The following is an 18012-nucleotide window of genomic DNA, read 5'->3' as shown; positions in this document are numbered from 1 at the left end:
TACCTCCTCTGTGGTACCACACAATGAGAGGGATGTTGCCATTGTCAGCTGTGTTATTGAAATGGAGTGCATCTTCTTTCCCCATAAGAAACACACTGAGGATGTTGCTATGGGGATTTTTTGTCAAGAACATAATGATGTTGTTTTATGTGGCCATGTGTTTCAAAAGGGCTCTTTCCTCTTTTCTTTCCTGCAGCAGAAGAATGAAAGGAAATGTTCTCACTGGGAAACGCAGGACGCTGCGTAGAGAGCTACTTAGACTATGAACACATTCAGCTCACTGAGTTTCAAGGAGAAATGCTGGAAAAAATGCATTTTAAATAAAAACAGCATCCTAAGAATAGGACTGACAATGACAATACATCTTGTATTACTTAAAGTAAAGTACATTCAGCAATGTTAGCACATGGAAAAAAATATGAATATTAGAATGTAAAGAGATATGTTTCTGTTCATGTGTTTATTATCTCAAAAGCTGGTTTGCATTTCCAATTTATCGTATTCTCTATAGAATTGACAATTTCTTGGTACCGACTAAAATGTATCCATAGCACAGATAACTGAAAACTGATACCTTAAGCAGGCATCGAATGTCTGGTCAGATTCTTAATATTGCTTTTCTTTTTTTTTTATCAGATCATTTCTGGTTTTGATAAAAATTTTGGTAGTATTTGACAATTGTTTGTTTTTAGACAACATGTAACTTTTGAGTACTTTTGGCTTCTTTTGTTAAAGCCACTTTTGAAAAAATTTAAAAATAACATTCTTCCTCTTACGAATGAAAAGTTAAACTAATCGACAATGAAACACACCGTTGTTTCGTTCAATATAGGGCTGTCAAGGTGAAGGAATTTCTCTTACGGTGATAATGATTGGAAATATCAGCACTAGTGTTGAACAATTTCAAACATGAATGGGCCTTAGAAACCAGAAATTATGATATTACATACAGAAAACTTCAGGAAGTGGGCCAAGCTGTACACCGCTGATACTTCTTTCTCTCTCTCTCATATACACTCTTACACACACACACACACACACACACACACACACACACACGCACGCACGCACGCACGCAGGAGCACCTTGGTCCCCCAGACAGTGCTATTGAAGTCTTTAATCAAGACTAATGTGGAATGTCCCATACGGCCACCATTAATCATTTGAAGCTGGCCAACTGTGCCATTGATCAATGCTATACATCAAAGCAGCTGCTGCTGGCACAAGTCTGCACGTCTGTCCAGCTCTGTTTGCACCGTACAACACGCCAAGCCCTAAATATTGTATATGACATGGCCTTTCCCATTGGTCTTACGTAAAAAAACAAACATGACAGAGTAATGGGAAAACATTTTCTCCCATTTAACCATGTTAAGCTTCCGATTTTGAATGAAGTAGCATGTGGGAGAAAAGAAGTTAATATGTAATGGGATATAAGACTGTTGCAATTGAAATAAAGCCGAGAGGCGTAACTCAAGCTGAGAGGTCGATCTAAATCAGGCTCCAGACTAAATTTTTACATTGGTTGCACTGATGCGCCTAACTTTTTCATCAAGGTGCATCAGCACATAATTTAAGTCTTCACCGCGTCTTTTGGCATCGCAATAATACATTTTAAGCATTTTGTCAGGTCCCATAGGCCTATACTAGGGATGTCACAAAACCAGAAATTTAGTAGTCGATACCAATACCAGTGAAATTCCACGATTCTCTACCAATTCGATACCACAGTAATAAACAACAGTAAAACAATAAATCACTGCAAGTGTGTGGTCAAGTGACAGAGAGAGTAAGGCCGTGTATTGGCAAGAATCTGGTGATACGATACGTATCATGATACAGGGGTTACCATTCAATATATTGCGATCTATTGCGATACAGGAAGCAAGGAGATATATTGCGTCTTTTTAAATCTAATTTTAGGAAAAATGTCATAGTGTAAAGAACACACCATCACATGTATAAAATATGAGTACATTTTTTTACTTTTTTATGCAATCAGAGCAGTGGGTTCTGCATTTGCATTTATCACAGTCTCTGTAACATCCAACATCATTGCACTACTTTGAGAGGACACATACACTGAGAGGGTATTGACTGAGTTAATCTTTGTATGTAAACTATTAATCAAAAATAGCTTTTGAGAATCAATACAGTATCACAAAACATAATATCGCAATATCACAATTGTTTTTATATTTTCTTACACCGCTAAGAGAGAGGAAGAGAGATGCGCTGAGAGCAGATCAGCTATTTGACGATTATCGGAGCAAAGAAGAAATTAGCGGTAAAGTTGCCTTGTGTTATTAAATCTACAGTGTCACACACACACTTTTTGCCCTCCCCACTTCAGGATTAGGCATTTTACAGGGGACCGGGGAGACATGTGGTGGAGCAGTGCTCCACTGATGATGTCAGGTCTGGGCCGGGGCATTCAGGGACGGGCACAGGTGTTAACGAGCACCGCAGTATTTTTCTTGACACAAAACAATCAATAGTTCTCTTCATTTTGAATTCCCGGTTGGTTTTATGTTTGTGATGTTGCTCGAGGAAGAGTAGCCTACAGGGCACGGTTTGACACATACACACACACACTCACACACACACACACACACACACACACACAGACAGACCTGTCCGATTTTTGGTCGCACTCTGGAGCCCTGGAGTGCAAAAGAACATTAACTCTGAACAAACAGATGAGAAGATGAGGTTTGCAGGGCTCTTCTTTTGACAACTGTGACACACTTTTGGTGATAACTTGTAAAACTGACCCTAAATTTAAGGATCTGTGAAATACAGACGCAGTCCACTCGCTGCTTATGTGCCTATGAGTGGCCAGCAAGGACACAAAAGATGTGGCCTCTACCACCCAGAAAAATCAAATCAAATCCAAGCGTAGGTATTTATTTGCAAGGTGTACAAAAACAAAGAGACTCTGACTCTCTTAAACACATTCAGTCTTGTTGTATGTAACCTACGGAAACACTCCCCGCACACACACACAGTGGACCCCCACTGATTTCTCTCCTCAGTAGATCTGTACTTGTCTTGCTGAAGCCAAGTTTTCCTGGGACAGGGCCAAGGGGCTAACAAACAGCAGTTTATTAATTGGATCTGGTTGCATCCTCGGAAGTCCGCAACCTGGGTGTCATCCTGGACCCAACACTATCATTCCAATCTCATATCAGGTCCATCACCAAATCCGCCTTCTTCCACCTCAAAAACATCTCACGTCTCCGGCAATCACTCTCTGACTCTGTGGCAGAAACCCTCATCCACGCTTTCGTCACCTCCCGTTTGGACTATTGCAATGGAGTTCTGTCCGGGGTTCCCAGCAAAGCCCTGGACAGGCTCCAGTATGTGCAAAACTCGGCTGCCAGGGTTCTCACCCGCACCAAGCCCTGGCAGCACATCACCCCCACCCTCATCCACCTCCACTGGCTCCCGGTCAAGTCCCGCATCACCTACAAGATCCTCCTCCTCACCTACAAATCCCTCAATGCCCTGGCTCCTCAGTATTTATCTAACCTCCTCCACCCTTACACACAGCCCCGGAACCTTAGATCCTCAGGCACGGGTCAGCTCTCCGTCCCTCACACAAGAATGAGAACTTTTGGGGACAGAGCCTTCAGTGTGACAGCCCCCACACTTTGGAACTCTCTCCCCATAGAGCTCCGCAACGCACCATCTCTGGACACCTTCAAAAGACTCCTCAAAACCCACCTCTTCACCAAGGCCTATGGCCTCTAGCTACTGTTACATTTGTTGTGTTTATTTATGTCTTTGTTAAGCGTCCTTGGGTTTCATGAAAGGCGCTATATAAATCCAAGCTATTATTATTATTATTATTATTAACATATTTTCAAGTTATGTTAAATGTAGGCATTTATATGGCTATTTAAAACATATATCCGGGAGTTGTTCTATATGGCTGGAATACTTGAATATTAATGGCCGTCAAAAAAAAGAGTCTAGCGTGAACCATGCTGTGCACACTCACCGGTATGACATTTAATTAGTCTGAAGCACATAAAAAAAACAGGTGCGTGCACATGATGCGAGCGCAAAGAACAGTATCCGCGAGCAGAACAGCGTCATCGCTAGGAAGCAATTTCTGCTCCGCATGCACAAATGAGGTTTACGGTTTAATTAAAATATTCAACATATCTCTTCATATATGATGAGAATTTGTTGTTGCTGTAGGTACAATGTCACAAACTGATGCTCAAGTATCTCAGTATCCAATCAAGACAAATTTTATGGAACAAAATTGGTAAAACCTGACCCCTGTGCTCCCCATTGAGCTCCATTAAAATACGAACATATTCCATGCAGCTTTGCAGCATTAAACATGAACTTAAGAGCGTCAAGAAAAAATAAAACACTGCTATGAAGAATATCCACACTGTGAACATGTGTCACCGAGTGAAGCCAGGAGGGCAGCTTTGGGTTAAAAAAATAAATTTGCGTACCACCCCTCTAAAGTGCTGTTATTATGAAAACCGCCTTTAAACTTCCATATTTTGTTCTTGCTGGAGGAAAACTGCCATTCAAACGCTAAAAGGAACCATTTTTATTAATGCTGAGCAATTGAACTGTCAAGCACATGTCAGCGACGTGGGATTGGTCCATCCAACTTCAATGTACTCGGTGTGTGCAATGTGCAAATATTTAATGTAGGAAAATGACATATCGGAGCAGCACTCACTGTTGCCAGCTTGGAAAACATTACTGAAGATAATTCAGAAAAACTAAAAGGCATCGCGACATCCTCTACATTTTCCTTTGATGTGGCCGTATCTCTCCTCCTGCTCCAGACTGAACGGTCACAGCCTCGACAAAACAGACTCACGTAGAGGTCAGAGACCACCTGTTCGGAGTTGGCTGAACTGGTGATGCGATATCAGAGGACACATCTGGCCTGACAGAGAACAGGCCGGATGGGAATGGCAGCATGCTCCCGGGCCTCAGGCTGGTGACGGATGACTCACAGCTGAAGCCGAGGTCACTAGAGATCACGTGGAGAACGGGCAATGGAAGGGTCAGTCAGGACATATTTTTTCTAGGGAGTGTGTCATTTCTGGACAGGGACATTATATATATAGCATTTTTTTTGTTTTTTTGTTTGTTTGGCAAGTAATTGGAATTGTGTTAGTGAGGGTTGGCAGGGTACCTTGAGCTTTGGGTGAGGGGAAATAAGACAGGGGGAGGAGTATTTCATCATTATCAATGTAATGTTTAATAATAAATCAATAAATGTATCTGCTCAGTAGGGATATTAGTTAGCTGTTAGCCGGTAAGCAGAACAGGCCTGCACGGAGCTAACAGCTAACGATAACAGGAGGTGCCGTTGATTTACTCTATTCAGTAAAAATTAGTATTGGGCAAAAGGTAAATTCTAACGTTATCATGATGTGTTCAAATGTAATCTTGTAAAATGTATTTTTTGGCGAGAAACTTGAATAAATCCAGTTGTTTGAAGGAGACGTTTTCACAGCAATATAAAATAGACAAAAGAGGGAATTGTGACCTGTTTAACTTCCTAACAAAAACCAGTATGCAAACAGTAATAAAGGAGTGGATGTTGAAGTACATGGGATATAATATTTTACTTTTGTTTTTTTACCGAGATATCGAATGGTATCAAGAATCGTTGAATTTCACTGGAATTGGTAACAAATCCCTACCGCTCACATAATAGACTGGTGGTTGAAATACATTTTTTTAAATCGTACTAATAGGGGTTTTAGATGGATGTAAAAGAGAGAATAAATATGTGAATCAATAGCCGTAATATCACTTCAACAACAACAACGTAGTTGTTTTTAATTTCCCAACTCCCACTAAGGTTCTGCAGCCAGAAAATCTCAGCGGCCCGATTAGTGTTTGTTCTCGAGTTACAAGTGATAGAATTCTGACCAGATGTGGGCCAAGTCCATCATTCCAGTGTCAATATATGTGTCCCAAAGCAGCAGGGTAAAATATTATGTCTCCACTCCCTCTGAGTAAGAAACATTGCAGAAACAAGACCTGAGACAGCGATGCCATCATTCTTGTGAGATTGTAAATGTCCCCGGACATGTAACCTGGCCTTTACAATCAATCTTTTCCTCTCTATATGGAACCGTTTGTGTGCGAGAATGTGTGTGCATCTCCATATTTATGAACTCCAAATGATCCCACCCCTCGTTCCACAGTTCACTGTGTTATTTTCCGCAGTCTGGAAGGGAGTGGAGTGATGAGAGGAGAGGAAAAGCAAAGCAGAGGAGAACAAGCATGTCCTCAGAGCTCTCCTCTTCCTTATTCTTTATCAGCTTTCATCTCTCGGCCCTTCAGAGAGACTGAACCATAAAAGAGTCCAATCACTGGGGGACATATTATTTTCTCCCTCCTTGAATACACTATATCATAGCCCAGACCCATACAACTTCTCCCTCTCTTGCATACATAACTTCAGCCCAGCCATAGCCGGGAGCGTGGGTTTATCTATTGGCTCTGTGTGCGATTAACATAATAAATATCTAGATTCCTCTGTCCTGGTGCTCACAATGAGTATGGAGAGAGAATTTGAATAAATCAGAGGGAAAACTCACTCATTTTTCTCCAGCAACAGGATCAGCTGCTCACCTTCCGCACGTACCAGCAGCTGGAGTGACGCAGGATAACCCTGAAACACAAAACAGTGATGGCAGTGTTAAGGTGGTGCCCGGATCTCACCCATCCTGCCGGTGGATCAGCATTCGTGTGAAGCTTCACCTTTAGTTTGAAACACAGGCCTTTTGTACAAGGCAGGATGTGGCAAAGCACAATAGTGTTAGAGGAACAGGAAGAAAGCTTCCACATCCTACACTTCCCAAGTCTGTGCATGACTCAAAAGTAGGTATATTGGACAAGTTTCAACTCACGTTTTCTATCCATACTGTCCAAGTAAGTACGTTAACATCCTTAAGAGTTTCATGAAATCAAATCCCAATTTTGTTACTATGGTCAACATTTTTCATGCAATAGCCATTCAACGTATTCAATGACCACCTTTCTATATAGTAGTTTTCACTGTTATTCCACCATTCTTGTGCTGGATTCAAATGTCCTACCTATTAGGGCTGTGCAATTAATCAAATTTCAATTACAATTACAATTTTGGCTTCCAACTATTATGAAAACAAGATAATCGACATAAAATAATTATTGTGCGGCATTCGATTTCACAATGACACTCTCGTTTTGTCTTGCGTTATAAAACCAGCACACCCCTTTATTTTACAGCGATGCACTTTTGCCTCGCTTGACGGGTCAGGGAGGGCCACTTGGCGGCGGCCGTGTGGGAGGATCCCCTCGTGGGAAATCTCCTCAGCGCTGGCTGGCCCTCGCCAAGCATATTTCCTCTGTAGTGGGGTGCCACAACCGGCTCTAGGTCGGCATGGAATGGCCCGGGGCGAAGATAGCGCTTTACACTACCCCTGTACAACATGAAATCAGATTAGGGTTGCTAATGACATGTATGGTGGAAAAAGCCGTTGAAATTTGCACTTTTATGTTAAAACTAGTTGATACAGAAGAGGACATTATCTGCAAAAATGATGCTAAATATTGGATATGGACAGTATTTCTTACCTAACCTAGAACATGAGTCCAGTATTCGTCCAGCATCTCAATATTGTTGTGACGTTTCTTTGGCAGAAAAACTGTATTTCGGTGCAGGAGCAACTGTGATGACTGTACGATGTGAGTACTTCAGTGTCACTGATTTATGGCTGCAAGAAGCCAGGAAATGAAGGTGATCCAGGATATTTCCCTCACAATGTCAAAATGTCATTTTGAGATTAAATCCTGAATCAAATCTCAAAACGGCAATTTCCCAACAAACAACTCTGAGACGACTTGATGTTTTTTCAGAAAATAGTTATCAGAGTAAAGAAGTGCCCTCGCAGCAGGACAGAAGCAAAGTGCATTCATGCCAGAGGCCTCAGACCATTCTTACAACATGAACACAAAAAAAACAAGAAAAAGACATGAAAAATGTAATCTATCCTAGCTTGCAGAGAGACATGTACACAGTGAGGAACAGATGTAGATTTCTGCATCATCAGTTGATATTTCAGACGTACTCTGTCCTCTTCCACAGTGACATTTCTCAGGTCTGCTGACCGATGCCTTCAGGCTAATACTTTGCCAGTCACTCTGCAGCTTTGTCTGAGAGTCAGTGTGTCTATGTTTTTTTTGTGCAAGTGTGGCTGCAAGTGTGTGTGTGGAGAGTCGGTGTCACTGTAAGTAATGACTCTGCAATACTTTACGACTGCTTCATAACCTTCTATTGGCACAAGGAGCACCTATATCAATTTGTTATCAGGGGAGGTTCAAGGTCTTAGTGCAACCTCCGGTAAGATAACCACCAGCTGCCCTAGAAGTCACTTTAATATGGGGAGGGTCAGCCTAGTGTAAAAATACTAAACATAAATGTTTTATGTCAGCAATAGCTGGTGGTCAAACATATCTGATGTAGTTAACTCCTATGTGACATGTAGTCATGCAATTAACTTCACTGCCCCTCTCTACTGACTGACTTTGAGAGAGGAGCATAAGGCTGGAAAAAAAACAACTCTCTCAGATGGTGACTTCCCTGCACCAGGAAAAAAAAAAACGTTTGATTGCTCGGGGAGTACTCAACACCTACACATTTCCCTCCTCTGGAAAAGTGTTCCTTAAGTTGTGGTGGGGGATGCCGAATTTCAAACATTTTGTTTTCCAGCTGTAGTAGGTGGGACAGAATGGTTTTCTTCCCTGCCTGAGAACACTACGTCTAGAGAGTCCAGAGAGGGCTGATTTGACGTATATGCATCTTTTTAATCTAGTTTATGTTATGGTGCAGGAAAAGAAATGACATGGCTGCTTTCGCGCTGTTGGATCTTTCTCGCAGCATCAGGTTTGTGCAATGCTGACTTGTAAAACTGATGAAAAGCTGACGAGTTTCAGGAGGTAATTTCACAGTATGTATCGCCTACGGAGCGAAATCATATTCAACAAAGAAAAGGAGATGGAGCTAGCGAGGACAGAAACCACAACAGGGAAACGACAGAGGATAAACAAGGTGAGCTAAGGAAGGGACTTTCTACTGAAGAAAATCAAGCAAGCCAGATGTCCGTACTTCGCTGAGCCCTTGGAAGCACACTGGCAAGCTGTCTGAACAAGCTTATTAGCATTGAACTAGTGCTGCTAAGTGGCCATGTGAGTATTTACCCCGGCTGTGAGCTGGAAGAAAGGTCTGCGCTCCTTGCCCTTCAGCAGCAGAGGTACTGTGGTCCCATAGCGTTCTGGTTTGGTTGCTCCCCCTCGCTGTTTAGCCTTTTCCGGACTACTTCCTGTAAAAAAAGAACACCAGAACAGATTAAAGACTGGAATGATGAAATAAAACATCACTCTACGAACAGATCAAATTGGCATTAGGCTTGTGCCTTTAAGATCGGCTATTAAAGGGATGATCAAAGATAGTTTTTTCCTACGCCGATATCAAGGAGATTTTCGCTAACTTATTATCCGAACTGCGGTGTCTCTAGAATCTGCGCCCTACTGTGCATTTAGAGATGTTTCTGGTGGAGCGGCATGTCCGTCCGCTGAGCCCCGTTAATCAGCGAGAGTGATGAGTGAATTTTAAATCCTTGATAAGAAACCAGTGTGTCTTCTTCTCTTTTCCATGGATTTGACACCCCACATCTCCGTTCTCAATAACCTGCTCACTGAAACTTTACGTTAAATTAACGTTATGGATATGATTTTGGATTGTGATATTAAAGATAATAATGTTAAACGGAACAAGATGCACAGACACACAGACTTTTAAAAGGGAGACGTTTGAATTGAGTGGACATTGCTATTAAATCGATTCTTTTAATGTTTCAATATTTAAAATAAAATGTTCACACTCTTTTAAAAATGTTTTTTTACGTAACTTTAACTGTATTGCTTGCAGAAAGCATAAAGGTTAGACTATTTCAAAGGGGTTGCCTTTGGGGTACAAAATTAACACCCACCAAGCGCCAAATGCAGGTAGATTTATCGCTTGGCGAGTAAATCTCAGAAGGTTATCCGCCACACTGGCGGGTAAATGTTTGTATCAAAATTGTCATGCAATAAAAAACTATGCTTGGTTACACTTAGAGTCTCTACCGCGTTTTGATGTCATTTCGGGCACACGTTGTGTTTGTTTACTAGAAAGTTCATGTGTTTTTTGGAGTGACGACGAGCATTAACGAATGTCCGAGAGAGAGAGAGAGAGAGAGAGAGAGAGCGTGTGTGTAACTGATGGTGAGTTTGAGTTATCAGTAACATTATAGCTGTGAACATAGCAGTGCAGTGTGTGTACTGTTCAGACTGTCGGTGAATAAATGCTACAACTCCTCAAGACACAAGCCAAGTTCCTGTGTCTTTCTTGCTACCTGCTGATTAAGCATGAAGGGGGTTAGCCACAAAGCTAACAACAACGGCCCTGGTGGTCTGACCTTTAAGGTGGACCAGCTATTCTCATTTTAGTGACAAGCCAATCCGAGTTTTGCTCAGCTTCTTTTTTTTTTTTTTTTTACACAAATACCATCATATGCTGTATAGTAGCCTTTACCCAGTGAAATGTCAGGAAGGTATGAAAAAATAGCCATGCCCAAACCTAGTATTCAGGCTTGATTTGATAAAACGTCAATATGATTAGATTATTTTGCTCTCTTCAACATGACACATTATTATTTCAATTAAATGTACAGAAACAAATGTATATGTGACACAAAAAGGCACTTTATTATCTTGGCTGGTAAAAAATATGCTTGGCCGGTGGATTTTTTCATCCACCAGTCCCCTTGGCCGGTGAGTCAAAAAGTGAATTTCGGACACTGCCTATTGACGATCTCGAGTAACCACGATTGGACGATATGAAAATACGAACGATCGGCCAACCCTAACTGGCATGCAGACAACGGGGTCAGTGATATAGGTCAATTGCTCTGTAATATCCTCAATAATTCAAGCACATCAATAATGTTTCAGACAGAAAAAAAAGCACTGCAACAAAGGCAGGGAAGCCTCAGACACATCGCACAGCACTACTAAGGATTGGGGAATGTACTGCTGAGAATGAGTAAAAAGCTTGCTCTCATTCCTGTGAGGAGATGTGCTGTCCCCCAAAGGGCCTCTGCAATAGGACCACAGCCACAGACAGAGCATCAATAATAGATGCTCTCACACAGTTTATGAGGAACTCAGCCTTTACGATATTTCCAGATAGGAATGGAGTAACAAAAAAAAAAAACTGGCAGGATGAAATTGTCGTTTTCCACTTCTTATTTATCTTTTCTTCTTTCACTTTATATATATACAGTATATATAAGGTCAGAAACTGGTATCGCAGTCTGCTGCTTTTCTGTTTTTTCCTCCTCCTTTCCAACTTTCTCTCTTTAACAAATCATTTTGCTCCTCTTTTCAACTCTTACTGAAGGGAAATTAACAAAGTTGGAAGCCAATTATGCTAATTAGCCCTTAAAAGACTGCTCATTTGGGAGGCAAAACAAAATGGGACGTATATATATATATATATATATATAGCATAAGATGAAATATATTATAAACGGATCAGTGGCTTTAAGCAGAATGTGGGAATCATAGTCACAATTCCCTCCGCTCTCCTCCCTCTTCTCCCACAGACAACAGAGGCTGTACCAAACGCTCCCACGACCTCACTGAGCATGTCTGTATTGTAGCGGGCCCAGCAGGCTTCCTGTGAAGCCCAATAAATGTTACAAATCCAGAGAGGAGCTGTGGAGATGAAGTCGAGAGGGGAGTGTTAGAGGGGAGGAGAGGTTGTTTGAGGTTTCACACTCCTGCCATCACCAAAGGAAAGAAAGAGAAGAGAGCATGCCGCGTGTCTATTTACTGTACGTCTAAGGCCTGTTCCTTAATCCCTTGAGATATACGCACGTAAAGCATGTGTTTGTCTGCATTGCATGTGTAGCGTCACGCAGGGTACAATAAGAGTTCAGTAGAACGCTGAGCAGCGATACTACAGTCAGAAACATTTTCTTTTACTCTTCCTCCCTCTCTTCTCTCGGCTGGAGACGTCTTCATTTTTTCGGCCTCTTTAAAAGTCTGATGTTTCTTTTCTTTGAAGACGAAAATTCAGAAGATGATTCCTCCACCACCACCACAACTGCATTTCTTCAAACTTCAAACAGTCTGTGACGGCGGTTGCTCCCGTGCTCTCGGTGTAGCCCGGGCTCTCCATTTATCCACAGTGCGTAATAAGCTAACAAGGGCATAAAAGGGACCTCCTATATTTAATGAGGTATTTCAACATGTGCCGATGGTAGTTTGTTGGTTTTAGTGGTGCATGAAAACCAACGTTAGACAGACGGAGCAGCGTGACTGAGACCACAGGCTGTGGCTAGAGTGCCAATAAAAAGGCGCTATAAAGGGAAAGTCAAGCAGACGTCTAGTTAATAAAAGACTTCCAACACTTCCAATGGTGTGACATCCCTCACAATTAATTTCGATTTCTCAAAAAAACTGATTGAGTTTGTGGTAATTGAACCATACAATGAAGAGAGGGAACTAAAGAAGGGGTGTGCTCAAAACAGACTAGTTTGTACAACATGTCATCAGACCACATCAAAGAGCAAATAGTTGTTCTGAATGGTCACACTCAAGATCGGGACGAAAAGCCTGCTGCCATATGAGTGTTGCACAGTATACTAGATACTAGAAAGGTATCGCAATACCCTGCCGTTATAAACGGGACAATACCCTGTTTTTATTAGTACCGATACTTTAAGATTTAAGAGTGGGATCCCACGGGAGCAGGCACTTATAACTTTGCTGCTGGTGGGAGTAAGCAGTAAAACAATTAACTGTAGTGATAACCAGAAGGATGGAGTCAACAAATGAGGTTGAGAAGAAGATTAAAGCAGATCATGAACCGCTCACCGGCTGCACAGTCTCTCTCTGAGCTGATGTCTGTATCAGCAGAACTAGCAGAACAGAAAAAAAACAAGGAAACTAACAGCACGGCTCCAATTACTGACCAAATGTACAGATAAAATTAGATTCACCATCTTTTCTAAATCTATCCAAGCCTTTCCTGTAATTCAGCAAACAAATAATACACCAAAGAGAGCATGTTTAAGTATTATTTTACCGTTTTTGTCTCTGTAACGTGAAATGGACGAGAGGAAAAGCAGTCCGGTCAAGAGTGACTCTTCTCTCTCTTCACACCACTTTGACACAACACAGCTTTTTCTACAGTTACTGCGGTGTCTTCCTGATTTTAGCAGCTTTTCTTTCATCAACTTCTCACATAACTTCGTCTTAATTTATTTTCATTTTGTGGGTTTTTGTTTTGGAAGCCTCTCGCCGTTTACCGTGCTGCAGTACCATTCTCCACCGTAACTGTTACTGATGCGCCGGCGAGGGAGCTGCTTTACAAAACAGCCATAATAAACACTGTTTAATGAGTGATATTAGAATCAGAAATACTATAGTGACTATATAATGGAATTAAAGTTGTGCCATTCTAGAATAAAAATATATTCAAACATAGAGAAGTTATAAGAAAAAAATAATTAATAATTGAGATAAAATGTAAATGTGTGGTTATTATCAAATATAAATACAAAAACTATATGCAAATATAAAGTGAACCCTCAAAGAAATCACAAACTAGTATAGGATATAGGGGAAATCACATTTCTGCATATCATTTAATTTTTTTTAATTTATACATTTTAACAATTTATTAATAAAAAAAAAAAAAAATGATTCCATTACTTTTCCTGATGTTTTAGATTTTTGGAAGTGGTATCGTTTCCGTATCCGTATCGAGATATTTAGGCAGAGTATCGTATCAAAGTCATAATGTTGGTATCGTGACAACACAACGCCGTAGAGGGCGAGACCCAATGAATTGCACACTTTTGGACAATCTTTTCCTCAAAGGCATTTGTGATGTTGCGCTTGTTTGATCATCTGGAAAGCAATGAAAATAGTTACAAAAAGGACAGCTTGAAAGAGAAGCTGAAAAGGTTGACAAAAGGTTTTGTCAAGGTTTTTGTGTGTAGGCCCCCAGTACAAGCCGGATGACGATTACATTTTTCTGTGCAACATCCGTCGTTGCTCCCCAAAAAAAGAGGCATTCCCTTCAAACAGCAAGGAAATATGACATTCATGATCATTCTCATGGGCTTTATCCTCTTCGGGGAACCTTTGAAATTCAAACTAAAAACTGGGTTAATCCCATATGTTTTCTGGAGAGTAAATCTTGATTGCTAAGCCAACCACAGTTGTATCCCCATATTGGACACAAGGGGAAATCAGCTGCGGGTCATACATCTAAAAGACACAAGTCTCTTTGGCAGCCAGAACGTCTTCCACTACTCTCTCTTTAAATAGCCTCAAAAAACCACATCTCTTTTAAAGCTAACTCTATTTTGGTTATCTAACGAGGGTGATTCTTTTCTGCCGTTTTAGCATTCCAGCCCGAGCATGAGCTGTATTACTAACTAACTGGTAGGTAATGTAAATTCAAACAGGGGCTGATGTCCACTTTACTCAGCAGGGAAGTGACACAGCCAACAATATAAACAAACTAAATGAGCCACAATTACTTCAGTCAAACGGAGGGCGCTGCTGCACTCGGGACCAAATCAACCTCATTATACACCTAGTATGTTAGCTGCTGCGTTATGACTTTCACATCTATTTGTATATTCATTTACTCCTCTTTTTGAAGGACAACGGTGTATATATTGCGAGGCAAGCAAAGAAATATACATGCATAAATAATATGCTGAAAAATGCACATGTGCAGCATTATCTGCATTCCCGTTAGTCTATAGTAGAAAGAGAATACACTACTTTTTATTCACAGCCAATACTGTATCTGCTCAATCAGAAATGCTATCATGGAGTCTCTCTCTTGAGATGAACAAGAGAATAAACAACGAAAGGAAGGTCAAAACAGGCGGGGTGAAGGACATGTGGTAATCTATAGGCACGGTGTTCGGGGAGTACAAGAGAGAGAGAAGAACGTCAGAGTGGGACTTCAGCCTCCTCCTGCAGTCTGATTAGCCAACATTTACAGAAAAACTATTTCATGGAAAAGAAAAATGATTACGACACGTAGAGCTGCAACGGTTAATCGATTAGTTGTCAACTAAATTATTTGGCAACTACTTTGAGTCGTTGGTCACCATTTACTGACATTTTATAGCCCAAACAACTAATCGATTAATCGAGAAAATAATCAACAGATTGACAAAAGGGGATAATCATTAGTTGCAGCCCTACCTATATGTTTAGATTTTTTTTTGCATAAAAATATTACTTTTTAATTGAATCTTAAAGTTCAGTCTCGACATTGGAAACAGCAGTTGACAAAATAATCTCAACACAATCTCACAATATCATGTATCATAATTTTCATTATTGATTAAACTGCCGGTTGTCTCCATTAATCGATTAATCATTTGGCCTTTAATATAATGAGAAAATAGTGAAAAATGTCCCATCACATTTTCCTGATGTATTCAAAAAGCTTGTTGTGTCCTACTAACAGTTCAAAACCCAAATGTATTGAGTTTACTATCATAGAGGAATAAGAAAACCAGAGAATATTTATATTTGAGAAGATTTTTTTTGCATTTCTGATTAAAAAATGACAATCAACCGTCATCAGTCAACATTGACCTAACTAAATAACAACTAACCCAGAATCATTTCTGGTAGTGATCACACATATTGATCATAACATGGCCACGTATTGAACCAAGCTGAAACCACTGTATGGACGTGAGTTGTATTATAAGTGTGGTCAGATTTGTTCTTTCTGTCAATGCTTTTGGATTTGTGTCATGTCCACAAATACATTCAATTATATAAAAATATGAGCACCTTAGAATACAATAGTTCTGCACTGTTTTCTACCTTTACGAAGCTTATACATCTATAAGCTTCACAAAGGTATTATTTATTGTAGGGCTTATGCATATAAAGCAAGGTTTTACTTTGACAAAAGGACTAAAGGAACAGTTCAATGTTTTGGGAAAACGGGAAACTTATTTGCTTTCTTGCCCACTTGAAACTAACCGTCTTCTAGCTACTGTATAGCTTCATATTTAACAGGACAGATATGAGAGTGGTATTGATCTTCTAATCTAACACTCAGCGAAGCAAATAATCAGCAGTGGTTGTGGCTCAGTTTGTCCTATCACAGGATTGGTGGTTCAATCCCCAGCTTCCTCCTGTCCACAAGTCAAAATGTCTTTGGGCACAACAATGAACCCCAAATTGACCCTTCGCTAAGCTTTCACACCAGGCATGTCAATATGGCGTTTTGAACGATATCGGTGAGAGATATCCCAAAGGAAATAATAGCAAATTCTGGAATAATAGTTATTGTGAAATATCAGAGAGAAAAAGACAGAAAGGATTACAATATGCATTTGAGAGCTCATAATATAATTTCTCAGCGGAGTACATTAATATTGAAGGAAATATACTCACCGGTCCCAAAGCAAGCGTCAGACACTTGACAACTCATGTGAAGGACAAACATATACAGGAATAAAAACATTCTTGCGCAGTAGAGTAAGTCAATATATTGCTTTGTTTTAAGCTAAGTTAAATTTTAGTTGTGACTCCCTATGGCTTTCATTATCTAATATAAAATGAACTTATCCCTCCTATTAGTTGCGTGAAAGTTTCACCCTGTAAAGCCAGCCTAAATGTGAAACACCATCACCTGGTGATCGAGCCCGACAACGAAATTAAGGACCAACACTGTTCCTGGTTAACCATGACTCGCTTAATATATAAATAAGCATTTTACCCCAAAATGTCAAACGTAAATTCAAAGGTTTGACATTCAAGTGCAAGGAAAAAAAAACTTTTGAACCGAATAATAAATATTAAATTAATAATACATATTGATTTTCAAGCTTTCTAAATGAAATTAGCAGCAATTACTAGTTGACAAAAAGGGTCTTTGGTAAGCATCATTAGTCATTAGTAGGTACACTATACCAATAACAATATCTATAAATCCAAATGGCGCATTTCATACAACTTGTGAAAATACCTGACACAAAGACAAGGCTTGCACGTGGGATACGAATCTGAGAAAAAGGGGGAATAAGAGGAAAGGAAGTACAAGAAGAGTGGTGCTCAAGTACTCTGATTCAGTAAAGATCTTAGTGTCTTTGGTGTTTTCTTACTTCTGCCTCAGACGCTCCATTTCTACATTCTCTTACGCAAGAAATCTGAGGAGTTTAAAGATGATAAAATGTTTTCATCTTCGCGGTCAAAGTCGAACAAAAGGAGCGCTACAAAACACTTTAGTGTGGCTTTCTGTGTACATCCAATTACTGATTCCGTATGAAAACACCACTGACCTAAATACAGCAACGGATGCTACACCTACTGCCCTCGGAAAAATAAAGAGCCCTTAACAAAGAGAATGGCGAACGAGGCCGCTTCGAAATACAATACAGATCATGACCATGATCTTAATAGAGTCGTTCCTGGAAGTGAAAGTGGCATGTAACTACTCCTGCAACATCAGTTAGATGCTGATACCTGTGAGGTTTGACCTGACATTTAATTCATTAGCAGGAAGTCAGAGTCACTCAGAGAAACAGAAAGATATCAACATAATCTTACGGACAGTCTACCATATTACAGGTTGTTACAGTGAGTCTTGCCAAAGTGTGAAATTCAGCACTAAAATGAAGCCTTTGGTTTCCTTTCATAATAAACACTCTTCCTCCCAACACATCAAAGAGAGCACTTTACAATTCCTCCCGTTAAAAGGCTCCTGACGAATCCTTTTTTTCTAAACAGTAAAAAAGCACTGCTGCTGACACAGTTCATCTTCAATACGATGTTCCTAGACTAATAAGACATGCGAAAGTAGACAGCATTGTTTAAAAAATGAGTACAACTGTAGCTCTCTGAAGTGCTAGCTACTTTGCAGCACATGAA

At 40.3% G+C, this 18012-nt stretch overlaps 1 protein-coding gene across 3 annotated transcripts in view; it reads right to left on the bottom strand.

Moving 5' to 3' along the window:
- The window catches only part of adam12b (ADAM metallopeptidase domain 12b), a 113302-nt gene that overhangs the window by 83536 nt on the left and 11754 nt on the right, over positions 1-18012 (bottom strand). For 2 of the 3 annotated variants that reach the window (XM_074646128.1, XM_074646129.1), the window contains exons 2-3: positions 9241-9362; positions 6597-6670 (exon numbers count right to left, since the gene is read on the bottom strand). In XM_074646128.1, the coding sequence (XP_074502229.1) occupies positions 6597-6670; positions 9241-9362 (196 nt within the window). Of the gene's footprint in view, positions 1-6596; positions 6671-9240; positions 9363-18012 lie in introns of those variants that run through there. The other variant, XM_074646130.1, reaches the window with a different exon arrangement.

This window comes from Sebastes fasciatus, chromosome 9 (assembly GCF_043250625.1).
Source record: "Sebastes fasciatus isolate fSebFas1 chromosome 9, fSebFas1.pri, whole genome shotgun sequence".
NCBI lineage: Eukaryota > Metazoa > Chordata > Actinopteri > Perciformes > Sebastidae > Sebastes > Sebastes fasciatus.
This window is presented reverse-complemented; position numbering and strand designations above follow the sequence as displayed.